Below are 16028 nucleotides of genomic sequence, written 5' to 3' on the forward strand. Positions count from 1 at the left end.
GGGCTGTCCTTTCATGCCCAGGAGAGGGCAGCTCTGGGCAGACAGGCTCATTCCAGTGTCATACACACTTCTGTACAGAAACCCTAGGCCTCAAAATCTGTCCACCAGCCTGGGAGCCAGTTACTTTGTGGCTCCCTTAACACCCCCACCCCTACCCCCTGCTTGCCGCCTGTCTGGACCCTGGCTTCTTCGTTTCACCACCACTTAAAGACCAGGCTGGCCCTGCAGTACACCAGCTCTGCCCAGCTCCACCACTTAACCCCTGAGTAGGCCTGATCAAGACCAGGCACAGCGGGGCAGCCCTCTCCCCCCTTGAACTGGAGGCCCTCCACATGTGGGGTTACACACAGTGCCCTTGGGGGGCTTCTCTCAAGGTGCTGGGGTGAGGGCAGGTGGGTCTGAGAGCTTGGGGCTTGCACTCAGGCACACTCACGTACACACATATACACATACTAGAACCTGAGCAGACCTCCTTGATATTTTGCATATTTACATATTTTACAAGTTGGCCTTTGAACACCTGGGACACCCAGGAACCCCTCTCCAAACTGACCTTCTGCCCTGTGCCTGTCCTCCCAAGCACCTCTTCCCTCCCCACCCTCACAGTACACCCAAGGGTCAAAGGGACTCTTGGAGGAGACAGGCTGGGTGTGTTTAGTGGGTGGTGCTGGAAGGCAAGCGCCCACCATTACCCACTAACTGCAGCTCCCGGTGGATTACAGGCGTCCTGGGCTTCCGCGCCATCAGAGGTAGTTCAGCGCCCGCTGGCCTTTCTCCACACAGAACCTGGGGCTTCGTGGAGGGAGAGGCCGGCCGGGGTACACCGGGGCCTGTAGGCACAGGGCAACCCGGGTATTTCCTCCCAGAAACGGAGGCTTTCCTCCTGCCCGGTGACACCAGCTTCCACCCAGCGGCGAATCTCGGAGCCCTCCAGGATGGGGGGATGGGGGGGTGGGGGGGGAGGGGGGGAGAATGGGGTAACCCGTCTTTCCTTACCTTAGACGGAATTTCGGGGGGCGGACGAGGACGGGCGAGTTTGCCCCGCGCTCTCCGAGAGTTGTGTTTTGGGGGAACCAGGGCGCTGCAGGCCCGAGCCCCGTATCCTAGACGACAGACCCCTCCTCCCAAGGCCACAACTCGCGCGCCACCGACCTCCCACGCGGCCTGTTGAGCTGTCCGAGCCCCGGCGCGCCCTGTTCCGCTCTTCCGTGGGGCCCCGACAGCCTGGCCCACGCGCCGCCTCGCTCGCGCGCCCTCTCCAGCCGCTGCGCCGCTCGCGCCGGCCGCCCCGAGGCTCCTCCCGGCCGGCGTGACTCAGCGCGTCGGCCCCGCCCCCGCCACACCCCCGGCGGGGCCCCACCCGGGACCGCGGGCCCCCACCCGGGACCGCGGGCCCCACCCGGGACCGCGGGCCCCACCCGGGACGGCGGGCCCCACGCGGGACGGCGGGCCCGCGGGGAGTGGGAACGGACGACGCCTGAAGCCGCTGCTGCCCGGCTATGCGCGCGCCCCTCGGCCTCCGCTCAAAGTTCCGCCCGACTTTCCCCCAGACGTGCTTCACCCACCGGGACGTCGGAGCGCTTACCAGCGTCCTCCCTTAGCGCACACAAATGATCCTGCAAAGCCAGTAGGGCACCGCCGTGCGCCCGGCCCTGTGCGAGGCAGGGGGGAGAAGAAAGGGAGAACGAAACGGGCATGGTTTCTGCTTTCCGTCGGATAAGGTGTTAGTCTGGGGAAAGACGGGTAAACAGGTATCACGTTGCAGTGAGACTGGCGGCGCAGGAAGGAAGGATGCCAAGGCCTCTCTCTCCAAGGACGAGAAGGAGTTAGCCCTGAGCAGGGAGGACGCGCGCTCTGCTATGCAGAGACCCGGAGGCAGGACAGGTGGAGCGCGGGCGCATTGCAGAGGCCTGGGCAGGGTCGTCCCGGCCTGGTGAGGACTCCCGGTCATCCCAGGAGCGATGGGGTGTCACTGCAGGGTTTGCAGCAGAAGAGTGCCAGGTCTGAGTTGTGTTCTGTGGTGAAAGGATGGGGGAATGGGAAGGCTGCCTGAAATTGGGGGAACAACTTAGGAGGGCGGCCTGGGGACAAAAAAGAAAACAGAGAGAGAGTTTGGACCAGGCTCTGGGGAGAAATGGACTGATGCAAGCTACAGCCTGGCAGTACGATCAAGCTAATTTGGTGACAGATAAGCCGTCTGCATCTGTTTAATGCAAATATTACCATCTACTCTAAGAGTAGTGGAAAAGATCCAATTAGATCATTTATGTGACGTGTTTTAGTGCGGTGCCTGCCGCACAGCAGCAATTAATACACAGCAGCCGTTTATTATAGGTATGTTATGTGGGCTGATTAGCTTGCCCAAGGCATTAGCAGCTTCCTGGCTCCCAGCCCAACACTTTTGAATACTGCCCTTCTCTATCTGGTTTTCAGGAGTATTGATACTAGCAGTGGCGTTTCTGTACTTCTTCTAAAAGCTGTGGTCACGGATCTTGCATCCAATATACCTGGCAGAGGGAGCGTTGTGATCGATTCCATTGATAAGACGTTGGTGCCCAGAACCACCTCAAGTGGGGATGTTCCTGTGAGTACTCTACTCCTGTTCTCAGCCCATGAAGCCCAGGCTGCATCTTCCAGTTATCTGGAATCCTTGCTTCTCCGCCTATCCCAGCTGGCACCCTGCCCGGTGAATAGGGGCTGAAGGAGGGAATAATACAGTCAGAGATGTGGGAGTCCCCACCTCCTCCTCTCAGGCCTTGGGGGCCCAGAAGAGCAATGGTGACAGAATGTGGGGGCAGAGAGCCCATGGGCCCTGCCCATCCTAACCCTGTCTCGCAGGGAATCATCATAGAGCCATGGGTTGGATTTGAGGCTCCAGGCACGCAAGCCTTGCATTAGTCCTGGACTTTGCACATAACTTCCCAAGTTATCTCCTTTTCTTCCTCCTGAAACCCCTACAGGAAAGTAGGGTGCGGATTAAACTCTGACACCAAGGATGACAACAACCCTTTTGACCAGCTCTTTGGGGCAGAGACCTCACCCTGCTGGGCTTTGTTTGGGTCCCCAGCATCTGGGACTGACAGCACTTGGTTGCCTAAGAGTTCACTAATGCTGGCTTAAATGATTTTTTTTTAATTAAAATATAATTCATATACCACAAAATTCACTCTTTTAAAGTGTACAATCGGTGATGAGAAGGTTGTGCAACCATCACCATTATCTAACTCCAGGACATTTTCATCCCTCCAAAAAGAAACCTCATACTCATCAGTAGTCACTCCTCTTTCCTCCCTCCCTCCAACCCCTGGCAACCAGAATGATGCATTTCTGATAAAACAATCCTACCAGTACTCTTAGAAAAATAATAACTAATATTTATTGAACACAAATTAAGTGCTTTGGATAGCTCCTCAAATGTACTTTTCACACAGGTCCCCCAAGGTGAGTTTTATTAATCTCTATATCACAGATGAGGAAACTGAGGCTCAAGGCTAAGAACTTAGGCAAAATCACACAGCTAGTAAAGCAGAGCTGGGCCTTGACCCTAAAGCCAGGAAACCCCGCAACAGGGCATCATTCCCAACTGGCTGGAGGTCACAGAGTGGGCAAAGCAGAGCCTCAACTATGAGTCAAGCAAGCATTGGAAATTTACTGGGCACATGCCCTGGCCTTGTGGGAGGCAGAGAGGTGAATAGAGAGAGCACTACAGCCTGCCCAGGGACGGGAGACGGCCTTGGGGCTTCGGAAGGTCCAGGAAGCCTTCTCAGAGGCGCTGGGCCTGGATAGAGGAAGAGGATTCCAATAAGCAGGGTACAAGGGGCAGGACCCTAAAAATTGCAGCATAAACCTGAAACCGGGAGGGAGGAGAGGCATGTGGTGGCCCAGCAGGCTTGGGGCGCGGCACGTCAAAGCTGGTGTGGCCCATCTCCAAGGACTTGCCCCAAACCACAAAAATCAGGAATGGTGTCTGACATTCAACACAACACCTTCTTGGCAAACAGAGGACACCTTGATCCAAGAGAGGGAAGAAGGTCTCAGTGCAACCACTCTCGCGCCCTGTCCCAGGCAGCTCACCCCACGTCACTCGTCTTTCCACTCAACTGTGCCCTTAGCTTTGGGACGGAGCATCAGGGCTTCTTGCCTAACAAAGAACTTCTGTCTTTGAATTTCCAGGGGCCAGAGGTAGTGGAAGGTAGGGTTTGGATGCTGAAACATTGGAGGTTCTACGGAATTTTAACGATTATTAGGGATGGCAGGCAGATTGTCTAACAGCACAGGATCTAAGAGGAGGAAGTATTGCTGGCTGTCAGACATGAGCTCAGCCAGACAGACCAGCCTCAGGTGGCTTCTCCCTCGCCAGGGCCATTGCAACTGGTTCTCCAGCCTCCAGACCTGCTCCTTTCTAATTTTCTCTCCACTTAGTACTTCCAGAACAGGAATGTATATTCACACGTCTTTATACCAGCTCCCACTGCTCTCAACCTGAAACACAGGTTGTCCCTGTTTCCAGTCCATTTGGTAAACACCTACTCCCCTTTCAGGGTTCAGCTCAAGTCCTCTTGATGAAGCCTTGCCCGATCCCCCCTCCCTGGGCCCCTGGACAATCTTCCATCCGAGCAGGACAAGGCTGCCCTGCCCTTCATACTAACGGGTGACACACTGGTCTCCCCCTAATAGCCTGAGCTACTTGGTATCCATATGTGCTCAAATAAACCCTCCCCCAACCCCTCCCAGCAAAGTCAGGCCTCAGCCCTCACCCCCTACTACCATTAATTTACCGTGGCACTTCTCTCAGGCTAACTGCTGTCTGGACCCATTCTTAATCCATACAGGGGGAAACAACCATCACAGGGTGTTCTACGGTGCCCCGAGTCGGCACTCTACAAGAAGTTAGACACAAAGTCCTCCTAGGGATTCTCTGTATTTAGAATTAGGCCCCCCACCCCCCACCCCTGCCAGTCCCAAATGGCATTCCACCTGTCAATGACTTAACAATCATTTCTTGAGGGCTCCCATGTTCCTGACTTGCAGGGTTGTCTGCTCATCGGGGCTGACTTGGCCTCCTTCACCTTTGAACTCCCCAACTCCCACCCGCCCCAGGGCCTACCGCAGGCCTGGGCACAGCCCGGGTACTCCGGAAACACTTGTGCCAGGCCAAGTCCACACCACTTCTGGGATCTATGAGCACACCCAGTGCTGACTGACACCGCGGCCCGCTAGCAGGACCAGTCTGACACGACAGTATCCTAGGAGATCAAACCGCACCGAGCAAGTGGGATGGAAAAGGTCTGTCTCTGGGCCTGGTGCTTGCCTCTTCCGGATTCAACTCTCAAAACACAAAGGAAAACAAAGAATCTGCTATGTACAAGTTATAGAGGTCCTGTTTATTCCCAAACCCCAAACACACTCTACCCCTCAAGATCCCTGAGACCCACTGTATGGGTTAGAAAATGAAGGCACTGTCAGAGTGCCCCTGCAGTTCAGTGACACCGACATAGGAAGACACAGCAGACCTGATTTTCGGGAGCTGTCTCCCCGTAGGTCTGGCAGAACAGGGAGACGCTCCTTTCCTTTGTCTCTGGTCTTCAGAGCAGGGCCTCTGCCGAGGTTTTCTGAGGAAGTCCCAGGGCTCTGTCAGCCCAGTTCTGACAGCGAGCAGAGAGGAGCCAAAGCCCCAGTGAAGAAACTGCTCCAGGCAGCCAGTGGCCGTCAGGAGACAGGGAACAGACACAGCGGCTGCCTCCCAGCCAGCGTTGGTCTGCAGTTGTGCTGGGCTCCCCAGGTGGGGACTAACAGAGCTGAGTCTAGTGCTGGGGGCAGAGAGAGGTGGGGGCTGAAGAAAGCACCCCAAAATGGGCAACTGGCTTGGAGACTCATGGGGCTGGGAAGTCTGATCCAGACTCCAGAACCAAATGAGGGGGGTGGTGATGGAAGTCACCAGTTGGGGCGTGCCATGTCAGGATCCGGAGGCTACCATCGCCTCAGCACTTCCCATGGCATAAAACGGTCGCCCTTCTCTCCGGGGGGTGACAGCCTCAGAGCTTGCTCCGTGGGGCCTCTGCCAGGGGCTGCTGCAGCCGCCACACCACCCTCACTGGCTCGGAGACATGGTCCAGCTCCCGGAGGCTGCCCAGGTCGCCCGTCTGACTATACTGCTGCAGGGCCGGCTGGAGCACTGTGATCGGAATGCTGAAGTTCAGGTGTGGGTAGGTGGCCCCTGTGTTATTATCCCGGGTGTTGCTCGCAACAATGCCTGTTGAGGAGTCAGAGAGGAAAAGAGGGTGTGAGCCAGGAGGCAGACGGATGGATGGGAAGGGAGGCCTATCTCCGTCCTGGAAGCCCTAGGCTTGTTGGGGGCTTGGAGCCCCCAGACGCAAGGCTTCCCTTCAGAGACACCAGCGGCCCACACCCTGGGCCCCCTTCCCAGCTTTACTTTGTCCCTCACACCATCAATATCTAACAGTGTTTCACTTATTTTTGTTTTCTCTCTCCAACTAGGGTCAGGTCCAGGAGGGCACAACTTTTGCTTTGTTTGTGCAGACTCCACAGACCAAGAACAGTGCCCAGCACAGAGGAGGCACTCAACAAGTGAGCGGATGAATACATCAGACCCACAGACACTTTCTGTTTGGCCTGCGTAGTGCATGTATGTGTGTGCATGTGTATGCATGTACTTTTTAAAACATTTTTATTGGGAAATATTGGGGAACAGTGTTTTTTTTCCCACTGTTCCCATCAGCTCCATGTCAAATCGTTGTTTTCAACCTAGTTGTGGAGGGAGCAGCTCACTTGCCCATGTGGGAATCGAACTGGCGACCTTGGTGTTACGAGATGAACACTGCGCTCTAACCAACTGAGCCAATTGGCCACCCCACATGTAGTTGTAAAGACAATTTTAGACTTACAGAAGCCTTGCCAAAATAGTAGAGTTCCTGTACATCCTTCATTCACCTTTCCTTTCTATTAAACATCTTGAATAGAAATTCACCTTGGTATAATGCTATTCACTAAAGCACAGATCTCATTTGGATTTCACCAGTTTCCATTGGTGTTCTTTCTGTTCCAGAAGGCATTCCAAGATTCCACATGGCATTTAGTTGTCACCTCTCCTAAGCCTCTTCCCACCTGGGTCAGTTCCACAGTCTGTCCTTATCTTTCATGAAGCCTTGGCACTTTGAAGAATACAGGTGCAGTTATTTTGTAGACTGTCCCTCAGTTTGGGGCTCCCTGATGTTTTCTCATAAGACTGAGGTTTACACATTATTGAGAAGCAACGAATCCTTCTCAGTGCGTCCTGTTAGGAGCCGTATGATGTCTATAACCATTACTTGTGATGTTAACCTTCATCACTCCGCTAAGGTGGTATCTGCCAGGTTTCTCTGCTGTAGACTTACTATTTTCCCCTTTGTAACGTACTAGGTAGTTTAGGGTAAGGCAAATATCCTGTTTGCCCAGGATTTTAACATACATCAGCGGATCCTGTTTGCAACAATTCATACTGTGGTGAACCAATAGAGACTATTTCTATTTCCCTCATTTCTTTTGCATTTATTAATTGGAAATCTTCTGTAAGGAAGAGCTGTTGCTTGTCTCCATTTAAAAATTTATTCGGTTATTTATTTATAGCACTGTGGACTCATGGATATTCATTTTTTCCTTTGGGTTATAATCCAACACTACTGATACTTGTTTTGTTGCGCAAGTTGTTCCAATGGGAGTTCCTTCAAGTCAGCTCTGGTTCTTTCAACATTTGACGTGCCCCATCATTTTGTCGTTGTTAGGATTTCCTACCTTTCCAGTACCGCAAGGTACTTCAGGCTCATCGTGGATTTTCCCTGTCCCAGTCTTGGAGTCAACCAGTTTCCGGTTCTTTTTACTAGAGAATTGCTCTTAGAAAGCAAGATCTGGGCTCTTGGTGTATTCATTGCAACTGGGGAGTCTCACAACAGAGCTGGGATATATATATATATATATATATATATATGTATATGTATATGTATATGTATATGTATATGTATATGTATATAATGTATATGTATATAATGTATATGTATATGTGTATATATATGTATATATATATTCATGCATACATATATATTTCTGTATCTACTTATCTGTCTACACGTTTTAAGAAATCATAGTTAACTTTATTTGCATACTACGATTGCAGAAATAAGCCACCTATTGTCTCCTGTGAGAGCCAGCTCTCGCTGTGGGGGCAAGCAGTCAGAAACGAGAAAAGGGGCAGAGCACATGGACCCTGTGTGTTGGCCTGCAGTGGGAGGTATCCATGTGGACTCATGTTGGCTTTTCTTAAAAATAGATAAACGGATTGTTAAAAAAAAAAAAATAACCCACCTAACTTAGTTACCAAACTTTAAAAATGGAAAGATTTACCCACCATACACACACACAAAAAGGTTCACAGCTTCTTGTGAAAAATCGGAGATGAGCCAGTCTTAGGCCCACATTCCTTCATAATGTGGCAACGACACCGGAGCTCAGTAGGGTTCCCCCCAGTTCACCTTTGACCCCCCCCACTCCCTGCTGTCTTCACTCACTCGTTCCTTCCCTTTACCTGCCCAGGCTCTGTAGGCTTGGACTCATCCAACTCTTGAGGTTCACAGACTGAGTGAGATTAAGTGATTTACCTAAGGTCACAAAGAGGCTTAGTGGCAGAGAAAGGACCAGAACCCAGACCTTTTCCCTCACAGTTCAGCATCTGTCCCTTTCCACCCTCAGGAGCAGAACAGCCTGAAAACCTTGGCTAACTCTTTCCTGGGCGTAAGAACGCCATCTTCCCAGATAGAGGGTGGCCCCAGGGCTGGACACTGAGCGCTCGCTAGAAGGTCCCGAGGCTCTGGCGGGGGGAAGCGGGGAGAGGGCCAAGCAGCTGCTTACCCAGGAGGTCACCCGAGCAGGTGGAGAAGAGGGGTCCCCCACTGGAGCCACCATGCACGGCACACGTGGTCTGCAGCATCACTGGGGTTTCACCCACCTGCACCACAGCAGACAGGATGCCTGAGGTCACCGACGGCCCGCAAGCCTGGCCGAAGATGCCGAAGCCCGCCACGCTGACGGCTTCGCCTGCCAGAGGAGGGAAGGAGGGGGAAGCTGGGAGGCCTCCTGTCAGGCAAGACTCACCCTCTCCAACCCTATTCCTGTCCTCTCTAAAGTTCCAAAGTCTGCCCCTCAAGTTTCTGCTCGGGTACTCCGGCCTTCAGGAACCTTCCCCAGGTCCCCACAGTTAGAGGCCAGGACCTCCACTGAGCTCCCAGCCCTGCACCTGCTCAACCCCTTCTCCTCAGCATCAGCCCGTTCCCCAGCCCTATGTCCCCTGATAGATGGGGCACTTTTGGGGGGTTCCTAGCACCTAGCTAGGTGTTCAATAAATGTTTGTAGAATTAACATCCATCTATCTACTCCTGGGACTAAGAAATCCCTTGGTGAAAAAAAATGGTGATGACTACAGAACCTTCCTTTAACCCAGTGCTTTGAATGCTCAGGGGCCTAGGGCTGAGTGCTTCACCCCTGCCTCCTAACACCCAGGAGTAGGGAGCTATCCCTAGTAGACAGATGTGGAAACTGAGGCAGAGAACAGTAAGCTGCCTGTCCAGGGACACAGGGTTAGTAAGTGGCAGAAGAGATGCCAGCTCAGAGAGCTTGTGCTCTTCGCAGTTATATGACACTGCAGGCACAAAATGAGACCTCTGGGACTCCTGTGGCGGCATCACAAATCATCTCAAATCATGCCACTGGAGCAACACCCCTCTGCCCAGCCTGCAGGGTTATGAGGAGCCCCCAAGGCCCAGCATCTCCCACTACACTGGCACAGGGCCTCAGGAGAGGCGTGCTTATCCTTCACCAGGGATCCCACCTGCCGCCACCCCCACCCCCGCACCTTAGACATGCTGGGCAGAAGCAGGGAAGCCTCCAATACCATCCACGGCCAAAGCACTGGAGCCAGGATTTCATGGCAGCTCCACGCCACCCTGACTCATCAGTCCAGTATGCGTGGGGAAGGGAGCTGGCCTGGGAGACTGGCCCCTGATCTGCAGTGCCTGAGTGCCCAATACTGACTCCCCTCCCCAAGGCCCACCCCAGATCAGAAGACCCTCTGTCCTTTACCTTTGTGGAAATGCTCAGTGGGCACAGGTATGGGGACACCCTCCAGGTCCTCCTCCAGGCTCACCACCGCTATGTCATAGGGAGATGTCTCCCGAGTGGCGAACACTACATGTCCCCAGATCTTGGCACTCCTGGGAGCAAGGGAAACAAAATGACAAGCTAGCTTTCGGACCCTTTCGCACAGGGAAGAAGCAAAGGGACGAGTGACAGTAAAAGTCATGGACTTGAGAGTTAATAGATGTGTTGTCAACCCTGAAACCTACCAGGCTGGTAACTCTTGGCTTGTCATTTAACCATTCTGGGGTATTTCCAAAAATGCTTTACCAACTGTAGACTACCTCTCTGCAAAGCTTCCTGCATGTCACCATGGTCATAAACACCTGATATTTAGTGAGCACGGCGGCCAGGCCTGGTGTTAACATTCTGTGGACACCATTCATTTAGTCCCCGCAACAGCCGTATGAACTAGGCACTGGTATTATCTCCATTTTAGACGGTGCACTTGAGACCCAGAGAGGTTGAGTAACTTTCCCGACATCACATAGTAAGTGCTAGAAGCCGAGCAAACATGAGCAGCGTTTTCCTTCACTGCCTCATTTGACAATCCTGTCTGTTGGTGGGGCAGGCATGATATGACTTCATCCCTCTGGGTCCTGGTTTACATAAATGCCAGCACTTCTATAGCACTTACTATGTGCCAGGGTCTGTTCCAAGACTTTACACGTCAACTCAGGGCAAGGCAACTTGGACAGATAAGTGACTTGCCCAAGATCACAGAGGGGCTTCCTGCTACACACTCTGCAGTGGTTGCTTCCAGCAGACCTGTTGATTTTCTCAGGAGCAAGAGTGGGGTGGGGCGGGAGGGTGAGGAATCGGGATTATACACCCAGGGAAATGGTCATCGTCAGTCTTCCCTATAAAGTCATGGCTATCCTGTCGGCTGCCACTGGGGACCTCCGTGACAAAGCTGGGCTGGCTTAACCTTGGAAATGCAATAGATTTTGAAAAGCCTGGACTGGGAGGCTAGATTGAGGCAGGGACAGGAGAACATCAGGACTAATTCCAAGGTGCCACCCTGCTTTGCTCTGGCTTAAGTCAAGCTCTCAGGCCTACACAGGAAATCGAACATGTACTAGAAAAGCAAGCCAGGAAGCCAAAGCCACTGTCAGAGCCAGTGGAAGTAAAGGAGGACTAGAGTGCCCTCTTCAGACGGGGAACAAATGACTGTCCAAAGTCCCAACCAGACTGCCCACCAGGGTCACCCAAAGATTTTCACACCCTATCTGTCTGCCTGGGCTCCACTCCCACATTGTAATTAGGTGGAACCCCACATCTGTAATTTGGATCTCGAAGGGAAGCTCTGGTTAAGATCTATGAGGTAAATAAGACAAACAGGCCCAACTCATTATCCCAGAAGGACAGCATCCTGGGCCCCTGGGACTTTGCTGCCACTTGGAGTTGGGGGTAGGGTCAGGAAGTTTCCATTCAAAGGGCCTAGTGGTGAGAGGGTGCAGGGCTATGAGACAGAAGTTGCCCAGAAGGACACCAGACTGGGAGAGACCTATGCAGGGAAGCCCCCCAGTTCCCAAACTCAGAGTTGGGTGGCATATTGCCCAAGCGTCATTCAGCCCCTGCCAGGAGGCCCAGAACCCCGTCCTGGGGTTCTGGGAGCCAAGGACGAGGGGAGGGTCCCAGATCTCTTCCCACTACACCACCAAAGCACCAGCGGGAGGCCCGAAGGCCTCCGTAGTCCTAAGGACTAAGACCTGATCCCTAGGAGCCGTCTCTCAGACCTGGTAAGGGAGTAGAGTGGGAGCAGTTTCGCGGGCCTTACTTGGAGGTGGTGGGGCGCACCAGAACTCTGGACGCCTCGCGGGGGGCCACATGCCGGCAGGTCACCACTAGGCGGGGCGCCACGACCACTCCGGAGCCCCAGACAGTGCCACATTCCACCAGCACAGCCGCGGCTGCCCACGGGGGCCCGGGGTCTCGGAGGGGCAGGCCCCATGGGGCGCCCACCTCCGGCGGCAGGAGGGCCGCCAGGGAAGCGGCACAGGGGCGCAGGCGGCCAAGCGCGGTACGCGCGGCGCGGAGGAGAGGGGCGGCAGCGCAGAGCAGCGTGAGGCCCACCCACTCGCGGGACTTCCAGCAGAGGGGCGCCGCCACCAGCGCCACCAGCACCCCCGGGGGCCGCGCCGCGAACACGCCGCCGCCCTCGGTGCCAGGCAGGCAGCGCGCATCCGTGAGCAGCAGCGGGCCGGTCGCGTTGCTGAGCACGCCGCGGCTCAGCGTGTTGAGAAAGATGTCGGGGCAGAAAGCGCCGAACGGGGAGCAACAGGCCAGCAGCGGTGCGCCCTTGGGCACGGCCCCCAGAGGCGCCACGGCCAATCTCGGCCCGCGCTCATCCGCCTCTTCCTCCGGGACGGGCCGCACTCGCAGCAGCGCGAACCAGCCCAGCGCTCTCAGCTGATCCTCCTCCTCGTCCTCCGACACTTCGGCGTCCGGCGCGGTGCTCGCGAAGCGCCACTGCTCTGCTGTCTCGCTCCCGAAGAGGTGCGCGAAGTGGGCCCGGAATGCTGGGCAGCTCAACAGCAGCAGCAGCTCGGCGGGGTGCGGGAGCTGCAGGGGCGGCTCGCGGTGCCCGGCCAGCGGGCCGGACTCCAGGCCGGCGCACTGGGGCGTGCACAGCGCGGGGCGGCCCCGTTCCGGGCGGCCCACGGGACTCGCGGCCGTTGGGCCCCACTGCACGTGCAGGCGCAGGTCTTCGCAGCAACTGTCGCCGGGCAGGAAGGCAGCGCCGGCTGCGGTCAGCGCCCCGCTTCCCGCCCGCAGGAACGGGGTGAAGATGCCCCCGTGGCACAGCACCAGGCCCGGTCTGCGGCTCAGGATCACTCCGCTGCAGCTCCACGAGCCCGCCTCGGGCTGCCCGGCCCGGGAGGCGCTCACCACGCAGCCCGTCTGCTCGGCCACCCTCATGGCTGGCCCCCACTGCCGCCCCATGGCTCCGGGACGGTGTGCCTGGGTCTCCCGGAGAAGCAGGGAGCGAGCGAGGAACCCAGCCGGAGACCGGCGGACCCCACCGAGCGCCACCCAGAGCTACAAGCGAGAGACGCAGGCGCTTACTCAGGTCTTCCTCATCGGACCCGATTGGCTAAACCCACAGACCCAGCCCAATTGGCTGGGCCTGGGGCCGAGCCCTGATTGGCTGCTGACGCTGACCCTCATTTCTCCTCCGTTGGTTCCTGCCACCTGTGGGCAGCGTAGAGGACCAAGCGGTCGCACAGGCCCGGGAGAGTGACAGGCGTGCGGCTTTACCGGGAGACTGGGGGGAAGGCAGGGGGCGGGTCCTTCGGAGCCTAGTCTCTTCTCGGTTTGTTGGGCTGCAGGAAAGGGAATGGAAATGAGCGCTGACGTGGCTAGACTTGCCCAGGGCCATGACAGCACCTGTCAGCAGCTGCCCGGGTGTAGGTGACATTCGACCTCTGACGGGATCAGACGGCAAGGAAATCCTTGGCCAATTCAGTATTCTGAACACTGCAGCAATCCACTAGGGGGCGTGGGGCTCACAGACTACATCTCGGGTCTTTTGATGCCAAAGCCTAATACGACAAATCCCACGGAAACTGGATGTGCTCCAAATAAAATTGCCCTTTAAAATTGACTATGAGCAATGGTTGAAGTACAAATTTTTAATTATACAAGGCTATATTTTGTAGTATGCACATTTCACATAATGACCACCCAGGATTTATCTAGGTCAGGGGTCAAACGTTGTTTCTGTAAAGGGCCAGTGTAGTTCAGGTTTTGTGGGCCATGCATTGTCTCAAATACTCAACTCTGCAGCTGTAGCATGTAAAAGCTAAAGGAACGGGGTGGCTGTGTTGCAACAAAACTTTATTTATTGGCACTAAAATTCGAATTTCATACAACTTTCATGTCACGAAATAGCATTTTTTTTCTCACAGGCCATAAAAAAATCAGGCAGCAGGCCAGCTTTGGCCCACAAACTACAGTTTGTCATCATGATTTAAGCTAACATAAAGCATCGCTATTTTCCCAAAGAAGTATCCTTGAGGACAGAGGAACATGAATAAGTGTGTGTGGGGAGGGGGCGGGGGGGGGGGGGGCTTCAGGATTTCTCCAGTCACCACAAGCTAGACATATCACTAAAATACACATTAATTTTTAATGTGATTATTAGGACATATTTATGTCAACTTAATGAAAAATAACTAAAATTATACCACTTTTCCACCTCAAATTTTTGAATAAAACGAATGCTGTTGGTATATCCCCAGCACAACACTGGGCAATGCTCCCAGTGCTCCCAGTAACAAACCTGTTTAAGAAAGGGGAATAATCCATTTTAATATGAGGCAGGACTGAAACTAGCAGTCCTGTAGCAAGCACTGTCTTTTTTTGGTTCTGTGACACAGAAGATGGCTTGAGCACCGGAAAATCTCTCAACTTTCCCAATTCCCTAGTAATTAAGAGTTTCTTTCTAGAGTCCAGTGATTCTCCCTTAAAGACACTCAAGCCTCCAGCATGAATTGTTATATGTCAGGGTTTTCTGTTAATGGCGCATCATAATTCAGTCTCGGCCAACAGCCAAGGTGGGACCCCTGGAGTGTTGGGCTCATTGACTCAGCCTTTAAGTCTCCTGTTCCACTCCAACTCAAACACCTATGAACATCGTAAAACCTATGGCCTCCTTTTATAGTAACATGGATATTAGTCTCAACCACAGATGGCCTCCAGTAACTTTAATAGTCAAAAAGTACCTGCCCTCCTACAAGCTCATAATGCACAAGCACAGGTTTCATTCCTTCCTGTATTTTGCCAAATGTAGCATTCAAATGGATCTCTCCAATTTTGTACAAAATGATGAGTGAAACACAACCAAACTGGATCCAGTCCTTGCTAGCATATTAATATGATTTTGTTCAAAAGTCTGCCATGTCCAACCTGTCACAGAGATGACCACCAAGGCTCTCAAACAGTACTAAATTTATTACTTCTAGTGGAATATGTGAATTGGCCCAGACGTTTGTTTTTTTTCTGGTAGCAAATTTTAAGTCTCTCACACCCATTACACATATTTCTCCCCATAAGTAAGGAAAAATTTTTGCTTTTCCCACATAACAAATGTTTTGATATGTTCAAACTCAAAACAAATGCCAAAAAAAAAAAAAAGCAAGACAGCAAGTTTGTTTGAACTTTTTATTAAAATGCTTAGGATACAGATTGACTTTCTTTTGTAAATGACTGTTTTATTTTTCCTGAAATAGGACATATATGCACTCTGATAAAACAGAATGAAGTCTCAATTCATGGGAGTTCCTGTACAAAAAGCTCTGATCCTCACTGTTAGGAGTCAAGCTCCTCACAGCAGCTTCTTTCCACTATCGTATTATAAGAACAGTGTTTCCTGTGGGGCAAGAAATAGACTGGTGCTGCTGGACTTTTCAATCCCCCTCTTTCTCCAGTGGCCAAGACAAACCACTTTCACAAAGAGCTGCCCTGCATAGAATCCATAATTTTCTAGCTTGCCACAAAGTGATTAGGGAAAAAACACAAACAAGAAAAACTAACACTGAAGCAATCATACTTCTCATGTCTCTGGATAGAGAAGTATGGGTTACCTTTAGCCAAAGGAAATTAAAAGTATGAAAGTTAACTACCGAATTCTTTCACCTTTAGCTAGATTTATTCACTTAAGGCTTTAACCCCTTTTCAAATGAACAATTCTGTCTTAATCCAGCTATGCTGGCTCATAAATGAAAAGTCATGCTCTTCCTAGACTTATATTTCACTGAGCCTCTGCACTTGTACCTGGCAGTGAAAAAGTATGCTTTCCCAGTAGTCAGTACTGAAGACTAACAAAGAGAAATCCAACTTAA

General features: G+C 53.0%; 2 protein-coding genes and 1 long non-coding RNA gene across 7 annotated transcripts in view; 1 reads left to right on the forward strand and 2 right to left on the reverse strand.

The window, feature by feature from the left end:
* AIFM2 (AIF family member 2) overlaps positions 1-1718 on the reverse strand; it is a 21260-nt gene extending 19542 nt beyond the window's left edge. Inside the window, exon 1 of one of the 4 annotated variants that reach the window (XR_013994984.1) lies at positions 997-1292. The gene's annotated coding sequence lies outside the window, so the exon portion shown is untranslated. Of the gene's footprint in view, positions 1-996; positions 1302-1585 lie in introns of those variants that run through there. The other 3 variants (XM_081074249.1, XM_081074251.1, XM_081074250.1) reach the window with 3 other exon arrangements.
* LOC308508064 lies at positions 1398-7627 on the forward strand. The gene is made up of 4 exons (XR_013994985.1): positions 1398-2001; positions 2434-2584; positions 6034-6206; positions 6499-7627. It is a non-coding gene; the product is annotated as an uncharacterized lncRNA (long non-coding RNA).
* TYSND1 (trypsin like peroxisomal matrix peptidase 1) lies at positions 5364-13267 on the reverse strand. 2 transcript variants are annotated; one of them, XM_081074247.1, is made up of 4 exons: positions 11963-13267; positions 10129-10259; positions 8902-9087; positions 5364-6253 (listed from the first exon to the last, which is right to left on the reverse strand). In XM_081074247.1, exons 1-4 carry the CDS (start codon positions 13126-13128, stop codon positions 6036-6038), a joined length of 1701 nt encoding a protein of 566 aa, XP_080930373.1. In that variant the 5' UTR covers positions 13129-13267; the 3' UTR covers positions 5364-6035. The 2 variants fall into 2 exon arrangements, with proteins under 2 accessions (XP_080930373.1, XP_080930374.1); XM_081074248.1 differs by having other exon boundaries at positions 5365-6253; positions 8999-9087.
* Positions 13268-16028: the final 2761 nt, after the last annotated feature.

This window comes from Rhinolophus hipposideros (assembly GCF_964194185.1).
Source record: "Rhinolophus hipposideros genome assembly, chromosome: 15".
Taxonomy (NCBI): domain Eukaryota; kingdom Metazoa; phylum Chordata; class Mammalia; order Chiroptera; family Rhinolophidae; genus Rhinolophus; species Rhinolophus hipposideros.